At 41.9% G+C, this 20,865-nt stretch overlaps 8 protein-coding genes across 8 annotated transcripts; 2 read left to right on the plus strand and 6 right to left on the minus strand.

Annotated features, from left to right (window-relative positions):
- Positions 1 to 352: 352 nt before the first annotated feature.
- N7483_011554 (SGNH/GDSL hydrolase family protein) lies at positions 353 to 1,578 on the minus strand (the record flags this gene model as incomplete). The annotated part of the gene is made up of 3 exons (XM_057094981.1): positions 353 to 583; positions 656 to 1,279; positions 1,390 to 1,578. 3 exons carry the CDS (start codon positions 1,576 to 1,578, stop codon positions 353 to 355), a joined length of 1,044 nt encoding a protein of 347 aa, XP_056940952.1.
- Positions 1,579 to 2,754: 1,176 nt separating this feature from the next.
- Positions 2,755 to 4,021, minus strand: N7483_011555 (peroxidase family protein; the record flags this gene model as incomplete). The annotated part of the gene is made up of 7 exons (XM_057094982.1): positions 2,755 to 2,847; positions 2,905 to 3,038; positions 3,094 to 3,316; positions 3,388 to 3,554; positions 3,610 to 3,632; positions 3,692 to 3,822; positions 3,902 to 4,021. 7 exons carry the CDS (start codon positions 4,019 to 4,021, stop codon positions 2,755 to 2,757), a joined length of 891 nt encoding a protein of 296 aa, XP_056940953.1.
- Positions 4,022 to 5,001: 980 nt separating this feature from the next.
- Positions 5,002 to 5,967, minus strand: N7483_011556 (terpenoid synthase; the record flags this gene model as incomplete). The annotated part of the gene is made up of 1 exon (XM_057094983.1): positions 5,002 to 5,967. The coding sequence occupies one exon, from the start codon at positions 5,965 to 5,967 to the stop codon at positions 5,002 to 5,004; it is 966 nt and encodes a 321-aa protein (XP_056940954.1).
- Positions 5,968 to 8,275: 2,308 nt separating this feature from the next.
- N7483_011557 (cytochrome P450) lies at positions 8,276 to 10,093 on the minus strand (the record flags this gene model as incomplete). The annotated part of the gene is given in 7 exon segments (XM_057094984.1): positions 8,276 to 8,401; positions 8,460 to 8,612; positions 8,637 to 8,854; positions 8,866 to 9,329; positions 9,399 to 9,523; positions 9,583 to 9,770; positions 9,856 to 10,093. The coding sequence occupies 7 exon segments, from the start codon at positions 10,091 to 10,093 to the stop codon at positions 8,276 to 8,278; spliced, it is 1,512 nt and encodes a 503-aa protein (XP_056940955.1).
- A 1,578-nt stretch (positions 10,094 to 11,671) lies between these two features.
- On the minus strand, positions 11,672 to 12,709 carry N7483_011558 (uncharacterized protein; the record flags this gene model as incomplete). The annotated part of the gene is made up of 1 exon (XM_057094985.1): positions 11,672 to 12,709. The coding sequence occupies one exon, from the start codon at positions 12,707 to 12,709 to the stop codon at positions 11,672 to 11,674; it is 1,038 nt and encodes a 345-aa protein (XP_056940956.1).
- Positions 12,710 to 13,964: 1,255 nt separating this feature from the next.
- On the plus strand, positions 13,965 to 15,097 carry N7483_011559 (FPP/GGPP synthase family protein; the record flags this gene model as incomplete). The annotated part of the gene is made up of 2 exons (XM_057094986.1): positions 13,965 to 14,102; positions 14,174 to 15,097. 2 exons carry the CDS (start codon positions 13,965 to 13,967, stop codon positions 15,095 to 15,097), a joined length of 1,062 nt encoding a protein of 353 aa, XP_056940957.1.
- Positions 15,098 to 15,812: 715 nt separating this feature from the next.
- Positions 15,813 to 16,264, plus strand: N7483_011560 (uncharacterized protein; the record flags this gene model as incomplete). Its single annotated transcript, XM_057094987.1, has 3 exons — positions 15,813 to 15,909; positions 16,001 to 16,077; positions 16,214 to 16,264. 3 exons carry the CDS (start codon positions 15,813 to 15,815, stop codon positions 16,262 to 16,264), a joined length of 225 nt encoding a protein of 74 aa, XP_056940958.1.
- A 1,943-nt stretch (positions 16,265 to 18,207) lies between these two features.
- Positions 18,208 to 18,602, minus strand: N7483_011561 (uncharacterized protein; the record flags this gene model as incomplete). The annotated part of the gene is made up of 2 exons (XM_057094988.1): positions 18,208 to 18,362; positions 18,587 to 18,602. The coding sequence occupies 2 exons, from the start codon at positions 18,600 to 18,602 to the stop codon at positions 18,208 to 18,210; spliced, it is 171 nt and encodes a 56-aa protein (XP_056940959.1).
- Positions 18,603 to 20,865: the final 2,263 nt, after the last annotated feature.

Consider the following 20,865-nt stretch of genomic DNA (forward strand, 5'->3'; position numbering starts at 1 on the left):
ATGATGTTGCCAGCAACAGACAGATCCTATGCCCTTGCATGCCTTGTGACCAAAGGAAGTTTAGTAAATACGACAACAGTGTGTACAGAATAGGACTTCCCGTCATTTTCGACGTCCAACAGGTACTTAAGCCATAGTCCGGTCAGTTAACTTTACAAATTCTCGGAATTAACGCGTTTACAATAAGAATCTATGCCGCTAAAGGTAGCAGGAAAATCTGACACCCCGTACCCTATAATAATTCCATTCAGTCATGAGCAATACTATTGTATTATTGTCCAAAAATGCATCCTCGAATGCTAAGTTTTCCAACTTTGTACGCAGATTCCCGATCGCGATGAAAGGGCCGATTCTAGCTCTGCCAATAGGTTGCCCACTTACTCTGCCCCTTGACAACTTCCACGAACTCCCGTGCAACAACACGATCAGTTTGCTCTGATGGATGCAAATCGTCATACCACATATAACTGTCTCGAACAGCATCAGAGTCGCAAGGAGATCCACAACGGTGTATGGAGCTGGTAACGTTGTATGGAACCGTGCCATTCAAGTAATTTGCAGGATTTTCCCAGACGTCCGTTATCTAAAGATCCAATGTTAGTGACAATAGTCTCAGGAATTATTCATCAGATGAATGATCAAAGGCTTTTCGTACTAAAGAATGAAGATCATAGATAGCAAAGCTACTATCCGGATATCTGTTGGCGATCCGCAGCGAATAAGGAGTTTGATACTTGTATACGGCATTCACCATAGTAGCATATTCGCGTATCTTCTCGCTTGACTGGGTGATATTGGCATCGTAATCAGACTTCCACGTCCAATACTCTCCTACAGGCAAGCCACCATTTTGTGGCGTCGCAAACTCGGGCGTCAACTCCAGAGGAACCACATTCATCAGCACAAAATTGCGTGCACCAATGGCGTGAAGCCGATCCAGCTGTGTGTAAACACAGTCGGTAAAGTATGTAAGTGGCATGCCCCTTGGCTGGACTTCAGTGAGAAACCCGTCATAGCCGAGGTCATTGGTGCCGATCCAGATGGCATATACCGTCTCATCTGCGTGGTTGATGAGCGCCGTCTTGCCAGTCGTCTTGTTCACGAAGCTATTGTCCGAAAGAAAGGTAGGCATTTGATCTTGCTTGATTCCATTTCTTACTGTCTGCATGGTGATCGAATCACATACTGCCCCAGACACAGCATAGTCGTAGAGGTTCACGCCCGAGTATTGTTGAACATAGCTGGGCCATGCCCAGCCGCCATCCGCTTCGGATGAAGACTATTATGGATACGATAGCTCAGTCAGCTAAATGTTCTGACGTATATGTAACTTGGATTGCTCCTGTGACAAAGTCTCCGGGGCTCATCTGAGGAAATTATTATTCTTACCTGCGCTGCAACAGGTGGAGTGTACGAATGCACACCATCGTCGGTATAACTATCACCGAATATGACAAGTGACGAGAACTTGTTCACCAGCCCTTGCGATCGCTTAACTGGAGTACAAACCACCGTGTCGGGTGCTAGAGAGATGATGAGTGCAGCAAGTGCAGCAAATGCAGACTTTACGGAGGTCATAGTCGTATAATTCAATGATGTATTCGGGAGAAAGGATGAATTACACTGTTGATTATGGAATAGACTTGACCACAGTTCCAAGGTTGAGATTCAGATTCAGCGACCATAGCTTCATTATAAGACAATCCGTGTTTATGATGGTCTCCATGGTTGGTGGAGAATTGCAATGAGACCTTGCCAACAGGTGCGGAGAAATGATCTGATCCTACTCATTATCATGGATGTGGGGTATTCGAGGTCTGAAGAATAAATTAGCTTGCGGGGTATATGCATGGTTCCCATCTTTAGGCTAAGTTCTTGTCTCCTTGATAACCGAGAAAATTTTTCAAAGATCATCCATCATTAGTGGGAATTCCAAGGTTCTTAGCCTATTTACATTTGGACGTTGCTCGCTTGGAATAAATGGTTGAAGTATCCCCCTTGGAGTTAGTCGGTGCTATTAACAAAGTGGTGACAGAGAATCGGGTAATGTTGTCAAGCTGAATTGGGTTGGGGTGACATGCTTTGTAAACCCCTCTTGCAAATCAAGCACTTGAGGCCTGTAGAAGACAAATTTTGGCAGGGGTTGCGGCACCATTGACCTATTACTAGTAGTACACGTGTCTAGGGGCCAGCGGTTCCAAGGTTATAGATAGTATAAATGGTGAGAAGGTAGGTAAGATGATCTCAGGCGGCGACTGAATATGACTTCAAATGTTACAAGTAATGCCCTGAATAGCACTTTTATCAGGACCCACTTATCAAAGGATAAATATCTTTCTAATACTAGTTGATCTCAGGACTGCCAATTGGTGATGACTTCTATTGAAAAGAATCTAAAGTTGTTAACAGTGGAACCTTGACTTTCCATATACTCTTTATTTTACTATCAGGTCCATTTTCAAGCCATTGTAAGTACATACGACCACAGGGTGTGGAGAACAGGGCTTCCCGTCCGCTCAGCCGTACTTAAGCCACACGCCGGTCAGTTAGTAGTATGGTGGGTGACCACATGCGAATCCTGACTGTTGTATGTTTCTCGATTTTTTTTTTCCTTTTTGCTGCCCAGAAGTCTTATTGCTGGCAGACTCTTAGCTCACATCACACACAGCCTTTGACTCCAACTCGAAATTCTAGTCCTCTGGTATAACATTTGAACACATTCGAATGCAAAAATACTTATTCGGCGTGTCGAATCTAAAGCTCATTCTGATAATAAACAATATCCCCAGGCCAGTCTTGCGTCTCACTGATATTGAATTCAATGATGAGGGATATCCATTGTGCTTTCTATGCGCAGAAAAAGTCAGATAGGCGGGCACGCGAAGGGGATTATCGAAAACCTACTGTGATAGTATGCCCGAACGCTTCTCTGGTCTTCGGCTCCCACCCTTCTGGAAAGCGCTCCTCACTGAGAAAGACGCGCAGGTCTTTGACATCGCCACCGAAAATCGAGTAAATCAGTTCGCCGCCCCCAGAGCCTAATGTAAAAGAGGAGTAAGCTAGGCGTTATCACTGAAACAATGAGTTACCTACCAATAAACTCGTGAAGGAAGTTCCCCGTCATTGAGTATTGGCCATTGCTGCGTTTGCACTCGGCGCGGCGATTACCGGAGGCGTTTGAAATGTCACCAATTGAGAGGGATACTCCGTTTGACGAGTAGGTGAGGAACCTCTCCACGAGATCGGGGTGCGGGTAGCCTTGGTCGGGGCAAAAGGCGATGTCAGGGCGAGTGATCGAGGCATCGTGTTGGACAACCTGGAAGACTAAAATTCAGCAGCATGGCCAGGATTTGAAATGGATATATGTATTTGTATTCCCCTACTCACGTTCAATGCATTGAGATCATGCAAATCAATCCAACCTCGTCCTTGGTCGAGCAGTTTAGCAGAGGCAGTGAGTTGGTCGGCAAGTGTTGGTGAAAGGTTAAATGCGTGCTGGATTGCATATGAAAGCTGGCCATAGGTGATTTTTCTGCCATCGTGGGGCAAGATATCTAAACCATACGCATTAGTCAACAAGAGTTCGCAAAGAGATTTCGCTATACGCACTATGGTTGGCAAGGCAGTTGAGTCTATGGAGAAGAACATGCGTGTTAGAAATGAAACTTGAAAATCCGGCGGACATACATACCCGGGACACGGGGATCGGCTCTCTTTGCCTTGGGTTGGGGGTAGGAATTTCGGCCATATCCCACCATGGCCTGGATGGCCAAGAGGCACAACGCTTCCAACGCGACGACTGGGGCGGAAAAGGTTTGCGGTCTATATAATATTGTGTCAGTTTTAGCAACAGGTTCACGCAGCGCGAAGCGAAAAAAAAAATTTGAGAAGGAGCACTAACAAGATAGAATATGTCCCGAATTTCGAGCCAGATAGCAAACCAGATCCAAGGAGAAAGGGCAATCAATCCATTAAAAGCGCGTGAAAATATACCGATGACAGTAGTGAGGAAGTTGACCATATTGGGCAAACACCCAATGAAGGAGAATTTTGGGTGTTAAAAAAAGATGAGGATATGTTGGAAGAGACCATGCCACAATCCTAAGCTTTTTGTGATAGTTGCGATCTCAACCCTCTAGCAGGATATGAACCTAGATATAAAAATGTGGCAGCGAGACTTCCTATCGTAGACGTCTTATATGATTTAAAAATAGATGTGTCTTATTACATATGCGCTCGGTCGCGTTTCAGCTGTAGTGGCAAGGTCTGCCGCTTCTTCTGTATCATTTTGGGTAGGTCGAAGAAGCCATATATAACAGTCATTTTCAGCAAATATCCCACGTTCGGTAATATAAACAGAAAATTAGAATTTCCAGCCAGCCTTAATACAGGATATTGAAGTTTTTGGGACATCTGGCTCGAAAGTACGATTTGAGGCGTTTCTCGTTTGTGACGTGGCTTGTAGACTGGCAAAACAGGCTGGAAGTCCCGACCGGTTATCCTCACCCGAAATTAAAGAGATACAAAAGCGACAACAAAACGACATCGCGTCGATAAAAAGGCCACAAATTTCGATCTGCTTCTTTCTATCCAAGTGGACTAAGTTTCGGCAACCCCGCGAATTATTCACCTGCGAAGGATGGTGAAGCTCCGTGTGTGTTGACCTAAGGCGGCCTAGATGATACAAACCATAGAGGTTTCAAGATTCAGAACATGCACCGAAAACGGAGTTCCCTTCACGAGGACAGGGTCTTCATCTAGCAGGATCAAGCAGAATTATTTCAAGGAAAAAGTGCGATTGAGAGCAGGTTGAAATGCTCTCCGTGACTACTACACCAGAGTCGCAGATTGATGTAAGATTAAATACAAAAAAAAAAAAGGAAACTCAGCATTTATCTGTAAATTATCACTTCATGCCCTAGCACATACTTATAAAGTTAGCAAGATTCTCACTATTGTATGAAGGAATGCATGGAACGACAAAGATGGATTCGGGTTATCTCACCTGATCTTAGCCTTCAAGGAAGGTATATTCAGTTCGCTGATCTTATAGCGAGGCTCGGTGACGTGGAAGCCAAGATAGCCGCGGACATAAGCCATTGCAATCTTAGATACCTCCGGATCACTAACCAATGTGGCTTTGATACGATGAATTCTTGCGTGAAGCTCATCGACAAGACGATTCAAACATTCCACCACAGAGATCTTTTCTGCTTGAACTCGATGATAGACATAACCATCATGCTCAGAAGATAAAATTGCTTCCTTGTAAAACGAGAAAAGGTCGTTTGTGTGGTTAGTGAAATCGCATAGGTCTGGCGCGGCTTGGATAAACAAATTCAGAGCTTTGTCATAACCAGCGCAAACATCTTTGGATGCTGCGAAGTAAACAAAGGGCTCTGGGTTACCTGTCATCCATCTGAAATAATGAGGGAAAGCCGAGGACTTCTGAAGATGAGAGAATTTTCCCATCTTTCCATCCTCCAGGGCAGTGGAGTCCATGTGATTAATCAAACCAATCACGGCTCTGTTCGCAATGAACTCCAGGTAATGTTCGTCCAATTCTTTGAAAAGAGCCGCGCACCCTTGAAATGGTTTTGGCATAGGCCTATTTTCGAGGAGGTTTTGGCGGAATCGCAGCATGTCGCTTCTGCCTTGCACGGAATTGGTATCATCCAGAACAAAGAAATATGCCGTGTATAAACCAGTAAGACGGCGAAGCTCGGGGGGTTGGAAAGGATAGAACTGCCGGGACACCAAGGCTCCTCGTACCGCATGGATCATTGCATTCTTTTCATCAACACCCTCTTCCAGAAGTTGCTTGAAGATATATTCCTCAATCAGGGCATCGTTGTTGGGTTGAACGTCAATATTGACGCCTTGAACGAATCTTTCGATTATCTGGGCAAATTGATGGGCAGAAATTGAGGTATCGGTACCACAGGGGGTGGATTTGACGTTACCCATTGCGTTGAGGTAATGTTAGGTAAAAATTGAGAATATGAAATGATTAATCAATTGATTGATTGATTGTTCGCAATTTCCTGATAGTAGTTTCGAAGTTTTGCAGTCCCAGGAAAGGTTTCGCATATTTATAATTATTTCAACTACCAAGGTCCTAGTTGGCATAGTAGTAGTAGATGCTAGTATCTCTCTCAGATCCCAACGCTGCTTTTGGCTCTAGTCCAATCATAATTTTAACTTCTTGACGCCACTTCTGAAGCATATGATGCAGCTCTCAACTACTTGAAGAGTGGACATATCATTTTGCATTATCAGCATCCATTCTAGGGCCACAAGGTTCATGATAGTTCATCAGCGAATTCTCATGCAGCATTGGTGTAACCATTGTCCATTTTCCATAATTTTCTTGCTAGTGCTACTTTCGATCCAGTTGGAATCCCCATTTAAATACTCTATAGAAGGTTAGATCAATTAGATCAACGGTCGTAGTTATGGTCAGGCAAATTTTGATTTATTTATATTCAAGTTGGCAAGGTGTGACATAGATGTTTCGATTCTAGGTCTAGCTGGGTAACAACTCCGAGTCCTGATCCTATACTCCTCCGGGCGATACCTACTGAACGGTCACAACTCAAGAATCGTTGCAGCCTAGCTTCAGAAGTTTTAAGCCAAGCAAGGAATTTTCTGTATCTGTCGATAGCAGTAAGCTACCACTGGCTTTTTCTGATAGGAAGAAATATGCTGATAGGATGTGCTTTGATCATCATACTTGCGTTTTCGTCTCAAGTTGGCTCTCTGCCGAGCAGCGCAGTTGCATAATTTTGAGATTTTTATAAAACGTTGATGCAATTATATATTATCCCTTTGATGCAAAATCCTCCATTCGGAATACAAAACTTATCATCATTATCTTGAAAGCCCTATAGATCGATGATAGACTTCCACATCATCTAATCTGGTCGAAGATCTCCACTCAAATCCCAGATTTGGATCCAGTTTCGTCCAATCTGAAATTTAAGTTGTGGGATTCCTCATCAAACAGGTTATAGCCTTGGAAGAAGGTGTGAGTGGAAAGGCAGTCGAGCAGGCAAATTTCGAGTGGTAATTGACCCGCCACAACACATTTGGGCAATTTCTTGAATATCACCAAAAAGCCTACATCTAGCAAATTTTGAAAAGTATCCAATTTCTCTTTTTCTTGAAAATTCATGGTTTTAGGATCAAATTGTATCTGTGTGTGCGCATGGGGGGGGGGTGTATTGAAGTCAATTTTCTTGGTCAGATAGGACCTGCAGCTAATATATCATATGTGTGTGTATGAAAATGAGATGACGTGGAATATGCACTGGTACTTGTATTCTGGTCAGTTTCATATAGTATATCATAGGCCCGTAAGGGTGTCTGAAAAGCAGGGATAGATAGCAGACCGCTTCCTCTGCATGTCCTTAATGCATAGGATTCTTAGACTTCGAGTGCACTTGTGGATGCATGGTGTGTAACAGGAAGAAATTGATCGGTTCTATATGGGAGACCTATAACAACTCCACATTTGGGCACCACCATTGATCAAACGGATTAATTCATGTGTTGTTGAAGGAGGTAACACAGTCTTGGAATTTATGTACCCTTGCAGTAATTAGCAGCTTTTGGATACAATTCAGTCATAGATTGCTGTATCAAATTGAATCCTGTACTTGAGGCCTTTGTCTTGTCTTTTGAATCATCCTTATCATTCTCCATTAGGAAACTAGTAAGATTTTTTTATTGCCTTCGTAAGGACATTGGCAAGATTGAAAATTTTGAAGGTAATGCTCCAGGGCTAGGAATAACGATATAGATATAGTCTTTTGGGATCACCTCCCTCAATAGCATTATCTCGATCCCAGTGCTACGGTCTGGATGGAGCAAAATTAAAATGTGGCTCATTCTGAGTGGCAATCACTACGGGTAAATGTGAATAATTTCAAAATGGTGGTTAATGTCGATTCCAACCTTGGAAACAAATCGATGCGTACTAGTACGGAGATGAACCAGAAAATCCTTGAACCATACTGAGAATTTGTTGTTCTAAATACAGAATGATATGCAAAATGAGTGAATTGAGAGTGCTGGATCAGCAGTTGATGCCGACCTCCAGGGCTCCAGGACTCCATGGAATGATAATGTTGCAGTGTTGACAGAGGCTAGTGAAATCAACCTCCAATTTCTCTGAAATTTAAGAGTAAATGTCATTGACTCAGTAGACTGTTGCCCAAGTTATTCTTAGAAAAGAACACTGAAGTCCACCATACCTCCTACCTAAAGTTTCCGATTATTTCCCAGGAGACTTCTGACGGAGCGTGATCCAGACATCGATCCATGATGCAATCCCACCATGGAGCACAAATTTTGCGGCGGGTTTTTCAGAAACCTGTTCGAAGCGGTAGCGACGAAGGAACTGGCCGGTCATAATTAATTTTTACTCTTGATATAACCCCGGGGGGACTATCACATACCTGCAACGGGGCCTTGAACAATTCCATGGTTGCAATATCCTTTCCTAGACAAGCTCGGCTTCCATAGCCAAAAGTGAAATCATACTTCTTGAACAATTTTGCCCGTTCTGGATTCAGCCAGCGGTCAGGGCAGAAGTCCTCCGCATCTTCACCCTATAAGGCATGATCTTGATGGACAATCCATGAATTGGCCGCGACTTCTGTTCCAGGGGGGACAAAAGTCCCGTAGAGGTCGGCGCCTGGTGCAGAGACATAACGGGGGAGAATGGTAGAGCCAGGTGGACTGAGACGCATAGTTTCGTATATACAAGCAGCATAATATGGGAGGTGCTCGGTAACTTCACTATACTGAGCCACCTGGGAGATAAGACCACTTTGAGCTGCTGATTCAATCTCTGCATCAAACGCTTGTAAACATGTGGATTCTTGAGAAGGTATTGTACTAAGCCTTGAAAAACGGATGCGATAGTATCTGCGCCTGCGGTCAAGACAATCAAAAGCTCTGCACGAATGACTCCGTCATCTAGAGGCTTATCATCTTCGGTTCTGGCGTTGATAAGAAATTGAAGAAAATCGGTTTTATCAATAGGCTTGCTCATCTTGACATCTTCTAGGCGCTTGTCGATCAATTTATCACGGAAGCGCAGAAGGACACCCATACCCGAGTCATCAGTGGACTTTGCAACGAGATATTTCTTCAAAAATGTGGTCTTGATCCAATTTGTGAGGTGATGGAGGCGACCAAGAAGCCCAAACATCGTAAACCCCTGATGAAGGCTTCGGATAAGGTTTGCGACGTCCTTACCTTGCTCGATAAATCCAAAAGGAACACCGTACCCAACTTCACTGATCACATCATAGGCTAGGTACCTATTTCTCGGAGTCTTGTCAGAAAGAGATATATCAAGGAGATTCAAGCCTAAATGTTAAAGCACTTACACAGACCACCATGAAAAGTCAAATGCATCACCTGTTTCAGCGAATTTGTTGTCTAGTTGGCTTAGCCAATCACCGATTCTATGATCCATTAAGAGCTCTAGCTTTTTCATATTGGAGAACTTATACTATAAAATCGTCAGTTGGAGCCCTGGAGATGTTGTTTCACAATGGAATTTTCATTTACCAGTCCTGCAATATGCTTTCTCAATGCAGCATGTTCCTTGTGTGGTCTTATGTTGAACATAGCTTCGGGATCCCCAAAAGTCCCAGTAGTATAGAACTCCGTTTTGTCTGCACTGCGGTGGTAGAACTCTGGAAGCTTCAAGGGATCATTAAATAGCAAAAGTGTTGGAGTGATCCGCACAACAGGTCCTAGATATTGGTCTTGATGAGCAATCCTTCTACTACAAAACGAGACAATGGCTTCTGAACATGTAAGAAACGATAGAATGCTTACCATATTTCTTTTTCAAAGCATATAGTATGGGTAGCTCAGTATCTCTCACATTATGCCACGCGATCCAAAGCCTGGTCACACTAGCCCAGAAGGGGCCAGGGAATCCTGACAAAGGATGAAAGAAACGATAATGAATAACCTGATAGATAGATCGAAGTCCAATATATGCGAAAATAAGAAGGATAAAATTGGTCGCATTTATCTTGGATAAAAGTTCCTCTCGAGTCGCAAACTCCATTGCTGTAATTGGTTGACTTTTTGGAAGTTGGAGGACTTGTAGATATCAATATCTTTCCAGAATGTCATATGGTTTCGATTTTGCTTGAGGATTGCAGCCTACATAAATTGGGCTACGAGTCGCAATAAGTAATATTCAGGCAATACATGTACTTAAACAATTGACATCTATACAAGAAAAAGAAATATAGATCAACAAAATTGGGCCTCATGAAGATTGAAACTTTTGAGAAACTTGGAATTTGATTCCAAGTTGCCACCTTCATGCAGATGTCGCCCGCGGGCAACATTCGAAAGCATGAGCCCAGCTGATAATAAGAGCTTTAATATCCCAACTCGAACGCATAAATATTGATACACAGAGATTTTCATGGTTGGAGAAACTCAAGAATGATGGTAACGATTCAGGTGCAACTTGGATATAGGACCTCAAGTTTGGAGTAAGGGTTATCTGTGGAGTAACATGCATGTATATGGAATTGGAAACTTTTTCTTGGGCTCAAAGCCTGTGCGAAAAGACTCCTGAAGGCTATATCTGCTCATATGTATAGTGGGCCAAGTTTGATAGGCAAGGTGGATGATGATGGAAAGTGTGCTACTCCAAGGCTGCACATGTGTGTTGTAGTTCTTAGTACAATGTGATCTGATAAAATTTCCTTAATACCGTGACCTATCTAACCTGTTAGTGACATAAAGAAGTAAGATCTCAAATCACGCACCGGATACAGCTTGGCCAGTAGATGAATCAATGACATCTGGAATATGTATATTCTGGCCTGTTCTTATAAAAGAATTACAGGCTATACAACCACCATAATGCACTGGCAGGTAGAGATCGTATGTCCGTATAGATATAAGTCTATATAGGAATGGATTTACTTCTTTTGGGAATCTGCATCACCAATTCCACCATCAGACAGGGTGTTATCTCGCGATAGATATCAGCTATTGCTACCCGACGAAAACATTGAATGAACCGAATAGCATCGAACCTTCAATGTTACTCGGCATATCCAGGGAAAGGCTGATCTGATAAGTAGTACCACATATGCAAGAGACAGTTTTCAGATGTTTAAGCATGATTTTCTCTGAGAATCAGTTCGATTCGAACTCTGCATTCGATAATTTCTACTTTGAGGAAGACCATCCCCGCCACCCGACATACATAGACTGAAGTATGGTGTAATTGAAAGTCTATACATATGCAATGTGACATATTTGGCAATGAAAAGAGAGAGCGCGTGCGTGGAATGATGCATGTGTTGCTACTATCTTCGAGGGAGAGGTAGTCGCCTATTCCCCATGACAAAAGCCGATCTGGTCAATCAGTCCGTATCATGAAAGCAACTCAGGATTCAATTAAGACTACTTTTAATAACAAATAGGCCGTGGGAGGCTACACGGGAGTTTTCAAATGCAGAAATAGAGCCTGCTTGTACGGGTTTTACAGAGCCGGCGGTGGAGATGCTGATTTTCTGTCTCCGCCAAGAGCATCAGGGATAATCGGGTGAACAAAATATTGCTGTTTATTGAAAGGTTTTTATAGTATTGATATCTCACAATCCATCAGAATATGTCCTTATTGACTATAGGAACGGACTTTATTCCGCAACGAGACCGACATGGGGAACCGGACTTTTTTCTTTCTCTCCCGCGCGCCATCCATGCCGGGAATAAAGTGCAAGCCAGAAGACACGTATCGACTTAGAAGTGGCGCAGTCGGAATCATGTGGAGAAGATTCATGTACTTCAAGTAGACACCTCTGAATTCGGGCTCTAGACACTGGCGGTACTCTTGAGAATTCACCGTAGCCGGAATAAGCGAATTGCTTACTAGTTCCATGGCCAGGGTATCCATAGTGATTGTCATCTGTGAAGCAGTATCGAAAAGGCCAGGCGACTTTGACTTATTCGCAGCCATGAGGGTAGCAGTAGAGCCATATGTGTTCGCCATAATATCTCGCCATCTAGCTCGACATTCAGAATCAGATCGAATTGTCTTGCTGAATTTGGGATCCTTCTTGTCAAGATATTGAACAAGGTATTGTTGTAGAAGACATTTTTCCATAAAGGCTATAATGTCTGCAGAAACATTCTCTTTTCGAAGACCATCCAACATTTCAGCAAGAGAATTTCCCAGAAGACGAAACTCTCCATCCAACAAATGCTGCGGGGGAATGGCGACGTCTTCTGGGATGGTGGAAAACGCAATGTATATGTGTTTCCAGTAGTCATCCACCATAGACCTGTCCCAGTGTGCCCACCACTGGATTGCATCACGCATAGAGTGAGCCGCGAGGTCATCTATCGAAATACCGACCGTGTCCGAAGATAAGGAATAGTCTTTCGTGTGGAAAGAAGCAGTTACCTCCGTAACACTCCTGATCATACTATGCAGGTTCTCAGCTGCTCTATGCGGACTCGAGTCAGAAGATGCTTTTCTCAGGTCTGCTATAACAGATGCCAGGTTCAAGACATCTGCTTCTGGAAAAGCTTTGTATCTTTCTTTGAGAGATAATGCGACCTGGTGGGAGTCACCGCTTTGGTGAAGAAGCTTTGTATGGGGACTATCAAAGTTGTCCAAGTAGTCTTGCGGGGAGTAGAGATAAGAAGTCATGATGTGAGAGCGGAATTTGGCTCGTACGTCTTTCGCTGGAGATTTCAATACAGCTAATGAAGTTTTCACGATGAATAATTCTAATCACAAGGAGTTTCTGAGAGTGATTTATAGGGTTTAAAGCTATTTTCAACAGTAAATTTGTGCATTACATGGCAAGAGGCATCTGAAAGTTTACAGGCCTCCTAGGAGTATCCTAGCCTGAGGAGCTAAGTTTGGGAAATTCGCACGACAGATACATACTAGTAAATTCAAGTGATGATCATCAGAGGTCACATGTGCACCTGGACATCTTCGAGTGACAAGTGATTTCCGGTCCATGCACGCAGCTCAATAGTATTTGAATCATATTCAAGTTCAAATTCTTTAGCTGCCCAACTTCCCAGTCCTGGAGATTGAGGACTCGGAAGTGAAACTTGGAAGGCCACAGTGACACTGCATATGCAGGCAATCAGGTACACCTACATAAACTTTGTATGAAATTTTGGAACTTGAATCCACATGTGCATGGAAAGAGCTGGGATTACTTCAAGTTCCTACAATGTCTTCCAAGGTTGGTGCACCGTGCAGAAAATACATGGATACATCATGATGGATGTGCCCACGTGGATACCTACTGGTATTGACAGATGCGAGTCCTGCTCAGATTAAATTTCAAAATTCAACAAAAAGATTTCAACACGGCTTTGGAGTATGTAGCTCCTAACAAATCCACTCAAGTGCTGCATCATGATGTTCTGGAAACCTTGGAATATATATCCAAACCATCCAGATCACCTGGGCATTCGACTCCCGAGGTCGGAACGTGCGTATTTGCCACGCACTAACTTTGGAAATTTCAAAGTTTTGTGTAACTACCAGCTTCACTCGGAGTGCATTCAAACTTGAACATTTGAATGTTTATTTTGCCATCAGTAAGGGTCATTATCTAACATTTGAATGGCACAGTTGTGTAACTACAATCCGAAAGTGGTTGCCTACTCCGAGTCCTTCAAATGTTTTGTATGAGAGGTCAGGAAGTCTTGTGATAACAGCCCTAGAGCACTGTTCCAAATATTTAACTGCATTATCTCATGCCTAGACGCCCACACGTGCAGATTAAACGTCCATTAATCCAAGAAATATAAGTATTAATGACTGAGCGACCTTGGAAGTCTACAGGTTCAGTTTCATAGATTTTCATGCTTCATAGCCGAGCCTGGAGTCTTGAACTTGATCATTTGAATTTATAGCTCGAAAGGTACTACGCCAGGCAATGAATATCGTTACAAAGAGCATAGAGCCTACCCGGAGAACTGATTTTGAGGCCATATTGCCTTCAATTAAATTTGACATCCTCGAATATATCAACCGGCAAAATTTACCTCGAGAAGTTACCACAAAATTTGAAAAGGTACATTGATTGAAGTATACTCCCAAAATATCCGTTCAAGACCTCTGAGTTAATTGATTGTCCATTTGCAGTGTTTGCAGTATAACCTGCAAGGCGGAAAGCTGAATAGAGGACTCTCGGTCCCAGATTCTGGCAGCATTCTCTTAGGACGAGCAATTGATGATCACGAATTCAAAGCTCTTACTACGTTGGGATGGCTGACGGAGATTCTCCAAGCATTCTTCCTGGTCCACGACGACATTATGGATAACTCCTTCACTCGGCGGGGTCAACCCTGCTGGTTTCGACAGCCAGACACAGGAATTATGGCTGTTAACGATGGTGTTTTGTTAGAGTCATCCATCTTTCTCATCCTCAAGTCTCAGTTCAGCACCCACCCGTCATATTTGCGTCTGATGGAGGTCTTTCATGAAGCCTCTTTTCATACACAGCTGGGCCAGCTATGCGATATGATCACAGCTTCTGAGGACAGGGTAGACTTGGATAAATTTTCTATGGAGAGATATGAGTCCATTGTCCAGTACAAGACCTCTTATTATAGCTTTTACCTTCCTGTTGCGTTGTCTTTGTATTGGCTTGAGCTAGATACGCCTTTGAATCTACAGCAAACTCATCAGATAATGATGAGAATGGGGCACTACTTCCAGGTACAGGACGACTACCTCGATGTTTTCGGAAATAGCAGCCTTACCGGCAAAATTGGCACAGATATCTCGGACAACAAGTGCACTTGGCTCGTCAACAAAGCACTCCTCTTGGCGACAGAAGAGCAACATCGTCTTTTATATGCAAACTATGGCCAAAAGAACAAGGCCTGCGAGGCTAGAGTTAGAGGGGTTTTTGATGAGCTTTTTCTTGAGGAAATATATAAGGAATTTGAAGATATGGTTGTTCAGGAGCTTCAGGATATGATCGCAGCTGTTGATGAGAAAGAAGGTTTATGTCAACAGCTTTTCACTGTTTTTCTATCCAAGATCTGTCAACGAACTATCTAATGAAAGTCAGGAGTTTAGACTAAAATGAACATCTTACTCTCTTTTCCCAAGTCTCCAAATTTTTCTCAATCGCGAAAGATGAAGTGCATGTGCACAGTTTATTATTTTCCATGCAATTTTACTATTACCCTATTTTTTTCTCCCGTTACTGTTTGGCTTTGAGTTGCTATAAATAGTATTTATTCTCCTCTTCTGGGTCTGTTTCTTGGGGATTTGCCGATCATCCAGCAAAACTCTGCAAATTTCAGCCCCGGGGTCCACGGGCAGTACGATTCCAAGAGTGGAGTCAGACGAGACCCCGACGCACCCTGAGATTCGGGGCCGGCCCCTGCTGATCAATGCGGTCATTGTCAGGCAAAAAAGCTTTAACAAGTTTAGCACGACTTCGTTGGCCCTTCCTTTAGCTAATCCGGCAGAGATGATCATGGGGCCATCCGAGATTGGAAATCAATTTCATGTCATTCATCTGGAATTTCGGTTTCTAGATGATCAAAAATGAAATATGGGACTGATGTAATTGAATAGTTTGTCGAGAACATCCTCCGGGAACTAGCATAAATAGCGAGATATCCGGAACCCAGACTCAGAACTATCATCCATCTTCTCCTCCCAAGTTGCAACAAGAGCATTCAGGCTTAAACTCTCGAATTTCGAAAAGAAAAGAAAAAACTCCATCTCAAGAAAAGTCACATCCAAAGAATTTACAGCAATCAGAATGAGATTCCTTAACATTCTCCTCGTCGCCGCTCTCGGGGCTGCTGTTCAAGTTGCTGGTGTTGCTGTTCCATTTGATATGAATGGCGAGTGTTGGAGTATGATACCTTGTGTTCTTCGGAAAAGAGCTTCATATGCTAACATTCGATTCAATTCTCTTCTGCTAGATCCCCTCTTTTGCACCCTCAGTGACGAGTGCTGTTCTGGATATGAATGTTCACCCGTGGGCGACGCAAAAATGTGTGTATAAAAAGGCAATGACTAGGGTGAGAACATCTTTGTCTGGTCCTTCGCTTCTGGTATGAATCTCTTCCTCGCTATTGTGAGGCCGTTTAAAGAAACATTTGCTCTTTTTCTTCAGAGCTTTTCAGATTTCCAGGGCTAATATGTTATCTTTTTAAGGGAAAGCGAGTGGACCGAAATGCGCAAATGACAATTGTCGCAATCGCCTGATCTAGTTATGATCCTCACATAAACATGACTTTCTTTTTTGTCTCTTTTTCGATTATTTCAGCGGATAGACATGCATACCACATTCTTTTATCAGCACCAATCTACCTATACATAGCCATATTTTTAGGATTTGACTTGATGCCAAGAACGAACCTGACAGACAATCAACGTTCGTGAAATAAAACTGTGTTTATTTTCGGTTATTAAAATGGACCATAGAACTGATAGAGTAAGTGTTAGGAGTGATAGTTTGATCAGCTCTCAGAAGATGGTCTTTTTGTTGTCTCATCTCCTGAGCTAGTAGAAGTCAATAGAGCTTTGGAATTTATTTACATCGTCAATTAGGAAGTGTCAGTAAGCTTCCTAGAACACAAAAAATGCAAAAAACAAAAACATACAACAGTCAGGATTCGCATGTGGTCACCCACCATACTACTAACTGACCGGCGTGTGGCTTAAGTACGGCTGAGCGGACGGGAAGCCCTGTTCTCCACACCCTGTGGTCGTATGTACTTGGATTCACAAGATAGAGAAGTATATTGAAATTAAGTGCTGGTCACTTCTTTTTGATGGGATAGATACTTCGTGACGCCAGAGCTAGCGTTATATGGAGCAGAATTTTTTCTGTCCAATCATCTTGCTTAGGTATAAATTTAAGTTGGAATAATTTTTTTCAATTTTACACAATTTCAACAAATACCTTCAATTTTGATTCCTCAAGGGGAATTTGTCACTTAAAATAGATTCTCAAATGTGAGGATGGCGACTTACGTCGAGCGCGCCTAATCCATTTCGAGAACTAAGCTGGTGCATGGGAGTATATAGCGTAGAGAATAGAGCTTCCTACTTGGCCGCAGCTAAGAGAGTACCAGTAGAGATCTCGCATCCAGCAGAGATATTCTTCAAGTTCTGATACCACACAGACTATCAACTTTTTTTTGTTGATCAGCTGTTTCACTAAGGACCCAAAACCCGAATACCACTTTTCTGGCTTCTCTGGAGTCTCGCCACGGAGTAGAAAGTTGACAAGTATTGGAAAAAATAGCTTGGCATCTCTATTACGATTTTTAGAGGTATCACAACAATCGCTGCGCATATGTATGCACAATGCCGAGTGATTGTAACCAAAAATATGTCTTCAAAGGAACGGTGAAGAATCTCAATGTATTGTTTAATGTGAATTTCAACCTTAAAAATGTTATTTTGGTATCGGGAATTATGGTTAGATACAGACCTCACGCGATAAACGAAATTATCCCAGCTCTGACACTGATTTCGACAATACCACCAAAGCCGCCCAGACGGAGTTTTCTGTCGATCAAATCAATGCGCCTTGAGTTCGCCAGTAAATAAGTTTGCTTTGATACTATTCCTCCGATATCCGATTTATTCCTTTGTTGAGCTATTTTGCTAGGATTGAAATTGAATCATGAAAGCAGAAGTTATCATGGAAAAAAGCGAGATAACACTATTTTTCTTCTTATCAAATCATCAGAGGTTATTTTCTTATCCCTTCAACAAACTCTGTAATCAATTATATTTCAGACTTTCAAAGTTCGATAGAATCTTTTTCGGGGATGTAATACTAGAAAATTGTTGGTTCAGCGAATATACGTAGGAATATTAGGGAGATCGGAAGATAGCTATGGAGTCTACTCTCTCACACTAGCATATTTCTCAATACTTAAAGAGAGAATTATGTCAACCAAGTCAATAGGATTATAAGACTAAAGCTTCTTCATCACCTTATGATAGGCTTGGTAAATATGCTCTTATTTAATGAGAAAGCAAGGGTGGATGATCGATAAAAAATACGTCAATAATCAAGTTCTTCATTCCCCGCGCCAGCATCGTCTCAACTCCAGATTCAGCAGCCTTCTTTTCAAAACGTTGCCTCCAGATTTCCATGCCACAACTGTAAGGACTTCGTTTGATAAGCGGTATCACTCGTCGTCGTCTGCAGCAAATGCCTCGAGGATTCTCTTTCCTTCTTGTACGTCGTCGTTATCCCATGGCTCAAGCCCAAACAAGAACATAAAGTTGGCCCAGCTCCCATAGGTCTTCACAATAGCCCGTTCGGCCGAGGTAAGAGGTGGTTCTGCCAGGTGAAATTCCACGGTTAGTTATACGCCATTACTCACTTTGGGGGAGCTCCCAGGTCACATACAGAGTGAGTTATAGGAAGGTATATTGCTCTGTAGATATACAAAAGCAATATCGGGGCTCAGATCAAGACAACTGTTTCGGTGTGAAATTAAGATAATAGAGTTGAGATAAGAGATGTAAGTGGAGCCATAGCGCCAGTCTAGTATTTTAAAATACCAATAAAATACCACATATCAAACAAAAGACGCCTAGGCAGCCCTGGAGGTTTTATATAGTATTTAAACAGTATTTTACTGAAAATGGTATTTATATAGTATTTTAGAATTTTAAGTATTTCATGAAAGACAGTATTTCATATTTGACATGTTATGATGTTGACAATTTCGAAATTGTTGATGTTTATTCTTTAGTGTTGAAGGTAGTTTTTATTTTAACTAGTTGGTTATATAGACTTGAAAATCTTTTTATTTATATTTCCAAGGTTATTTTAGACATGTTAAGGTTGAAAGGTTTAGTTCTAAAGGTCTTATAACTAGGCTTTTAGCCCTATTGGGAATGCTGAGTAATCTAGCCTTAGTAATATAATAATAACGTCGGTTCAACTCCTAAGCAGAGCAAATAAACCTTGGAATATAAATATGTCAAGTAAATATATAAGGTAAATACGTAAATAAAAACACGTAAGGTAAAATATAGATATAAAAAAAATATTATTATTATTATTTTTAAAATATTAGAACATTGAACTACCCTACCCCTAAATTTACGGTATTTCAAGACATATAGCAGGCGGCATGGAGAAAGAAGTGGGGAACTGCCAGTGAGAAGGAACAAGGTGCGGAACCTTGAGAGGTACCGCGCCGGGCGGTGGGTTCAAGTTGACATCTGGAATCGTTATGTGCACATGTGGGTAAACATTTCAAAGTCAATATGCAGGGCCAAATTCAAGTTTTTGGAGCAAGATATGTAAACGGTATAAGGACATCTGGAAGAAGATGGGAAGATTGAGGTCAAATATATCCTAAGGGAATATCATGCTACCTACTCCATGCCATAGATAAATCTGATTACCAAGAAATCGGTCTGAAGTACCTAGGTATTTAGATGCTTTCTGCAAATATGGGATTTAATGAGAGAAGAGAATATTTAAAGAGTCAAGAAAGCTAGCTAATATAAATCTCTTGCGGACAAAGGCCATTCAACGGTCAACTTAAACTATATATAAATTTGGAAAGCTTTGCAGGTTGAACCAACCTTGGAAGGTGTAACCTGAACAACCTGGGAAACATTTGAATCTATCAATTAAGGTATTGATTCTCTGGGATAGCCTTGGAGAGGAATCTAGGTTCAACTCAAGACAGATCTGGAAAATCATGAACATTCAAACATTGAAACATTGAAACTAATGGGAAATCTGAATACATGAAAATCAAATCAGTGCGGACCGGTGCAGAGAACTTCAAGTCGAATATACTATCAACCTCAACTGTGAGAAACTTAAAATCAGTATAGAATCTCCGAACCTTGGCTTCAAGATCAGTTTCAAGGTTCAAGTTCTAATTTTAATTTCAAATATCAGAAGACCTTGATTCTGCTCGAGGAGGTACAGGTCTATTTGTAATAAGATCACTTCTCTCCACATCGCTAATTACTTTAGGATTAATAAATTAAGCAGGAACGCTCTTATCAGCCTTATATTGTATAAACCGGTTAATAAGGCTTAGGCGTTCCTCTTTTTCAGACTAGGAACCATAGGGAGCAAGGTATTGTGGCTATCGGCTATCTTCAGGGTAGTGTGTTTATCAGGGGAAGTCATGTAATAGTAAAATTTCCTAAAATACCCTTCGTCTAACCAGGGATTATCTTGGGTTCCAGGGACTCCAAAAGAAGAAGGGTTTGCTTGATAATCCATGGTGTCAATCCGACACGGTAACTGAATCTATGGACCTATCCTGTGTCTGTTTGTGTTAAGTATAGTACCCTTGAGTTCAATGATTGGACTTAGAAGATTTCTACCAATACTATGGAAATCTTCAGTTGTGACAATCCGTATTAGATCTTAGTTTGGCCCTGCGATAAGATCGAGGTCGTCTTGGTAAATTAAAATATCCATACACCCAGTGTCATACAAAAACTCAAATTCTGTCCACCAATTCCGTCCAGGAAGACGAAGTACAATATTATACTAGATATCCATATTAGGGACTAGAGACTTTAAGTTGAAGACAATTAATATTTGGCTATAACTAACTAGAACTATAGGTTGTTCAAATTAAGGATATTCCAAGGCTGCTTACAGAATTAGTTAAATTCTTATACGGAGTACAAGGCGAGATCAAGCTCAAACTTACCAATCTATTCTTCAAGCTCAATAACTAGTAAGGTTTAATGTTAGAAAACATATACCCACTGGCATGGAGACTTAAAGTTCCAAGGTTGAATCAATGATATTAATGATGTGATTCAAGAGTTACATACCCCTTCTACCCAAAAAC

This window comes from Penicillium malachiteum, assembly GCF_028827825.1.
Source record: "Penicillium malachiteum strain IBT 17515 chromosome Unknown utg000005l:1.0-9002435.0:326005.0-9005861.0, whole genome shotgun sequence".
Lineage (NCBI taxonomy): Eukaryota > Fungi > Ascomycota > Eurotiomycetes > Eurotiales > Aspergillaceae > Penicillium > Penicillium malachiteum.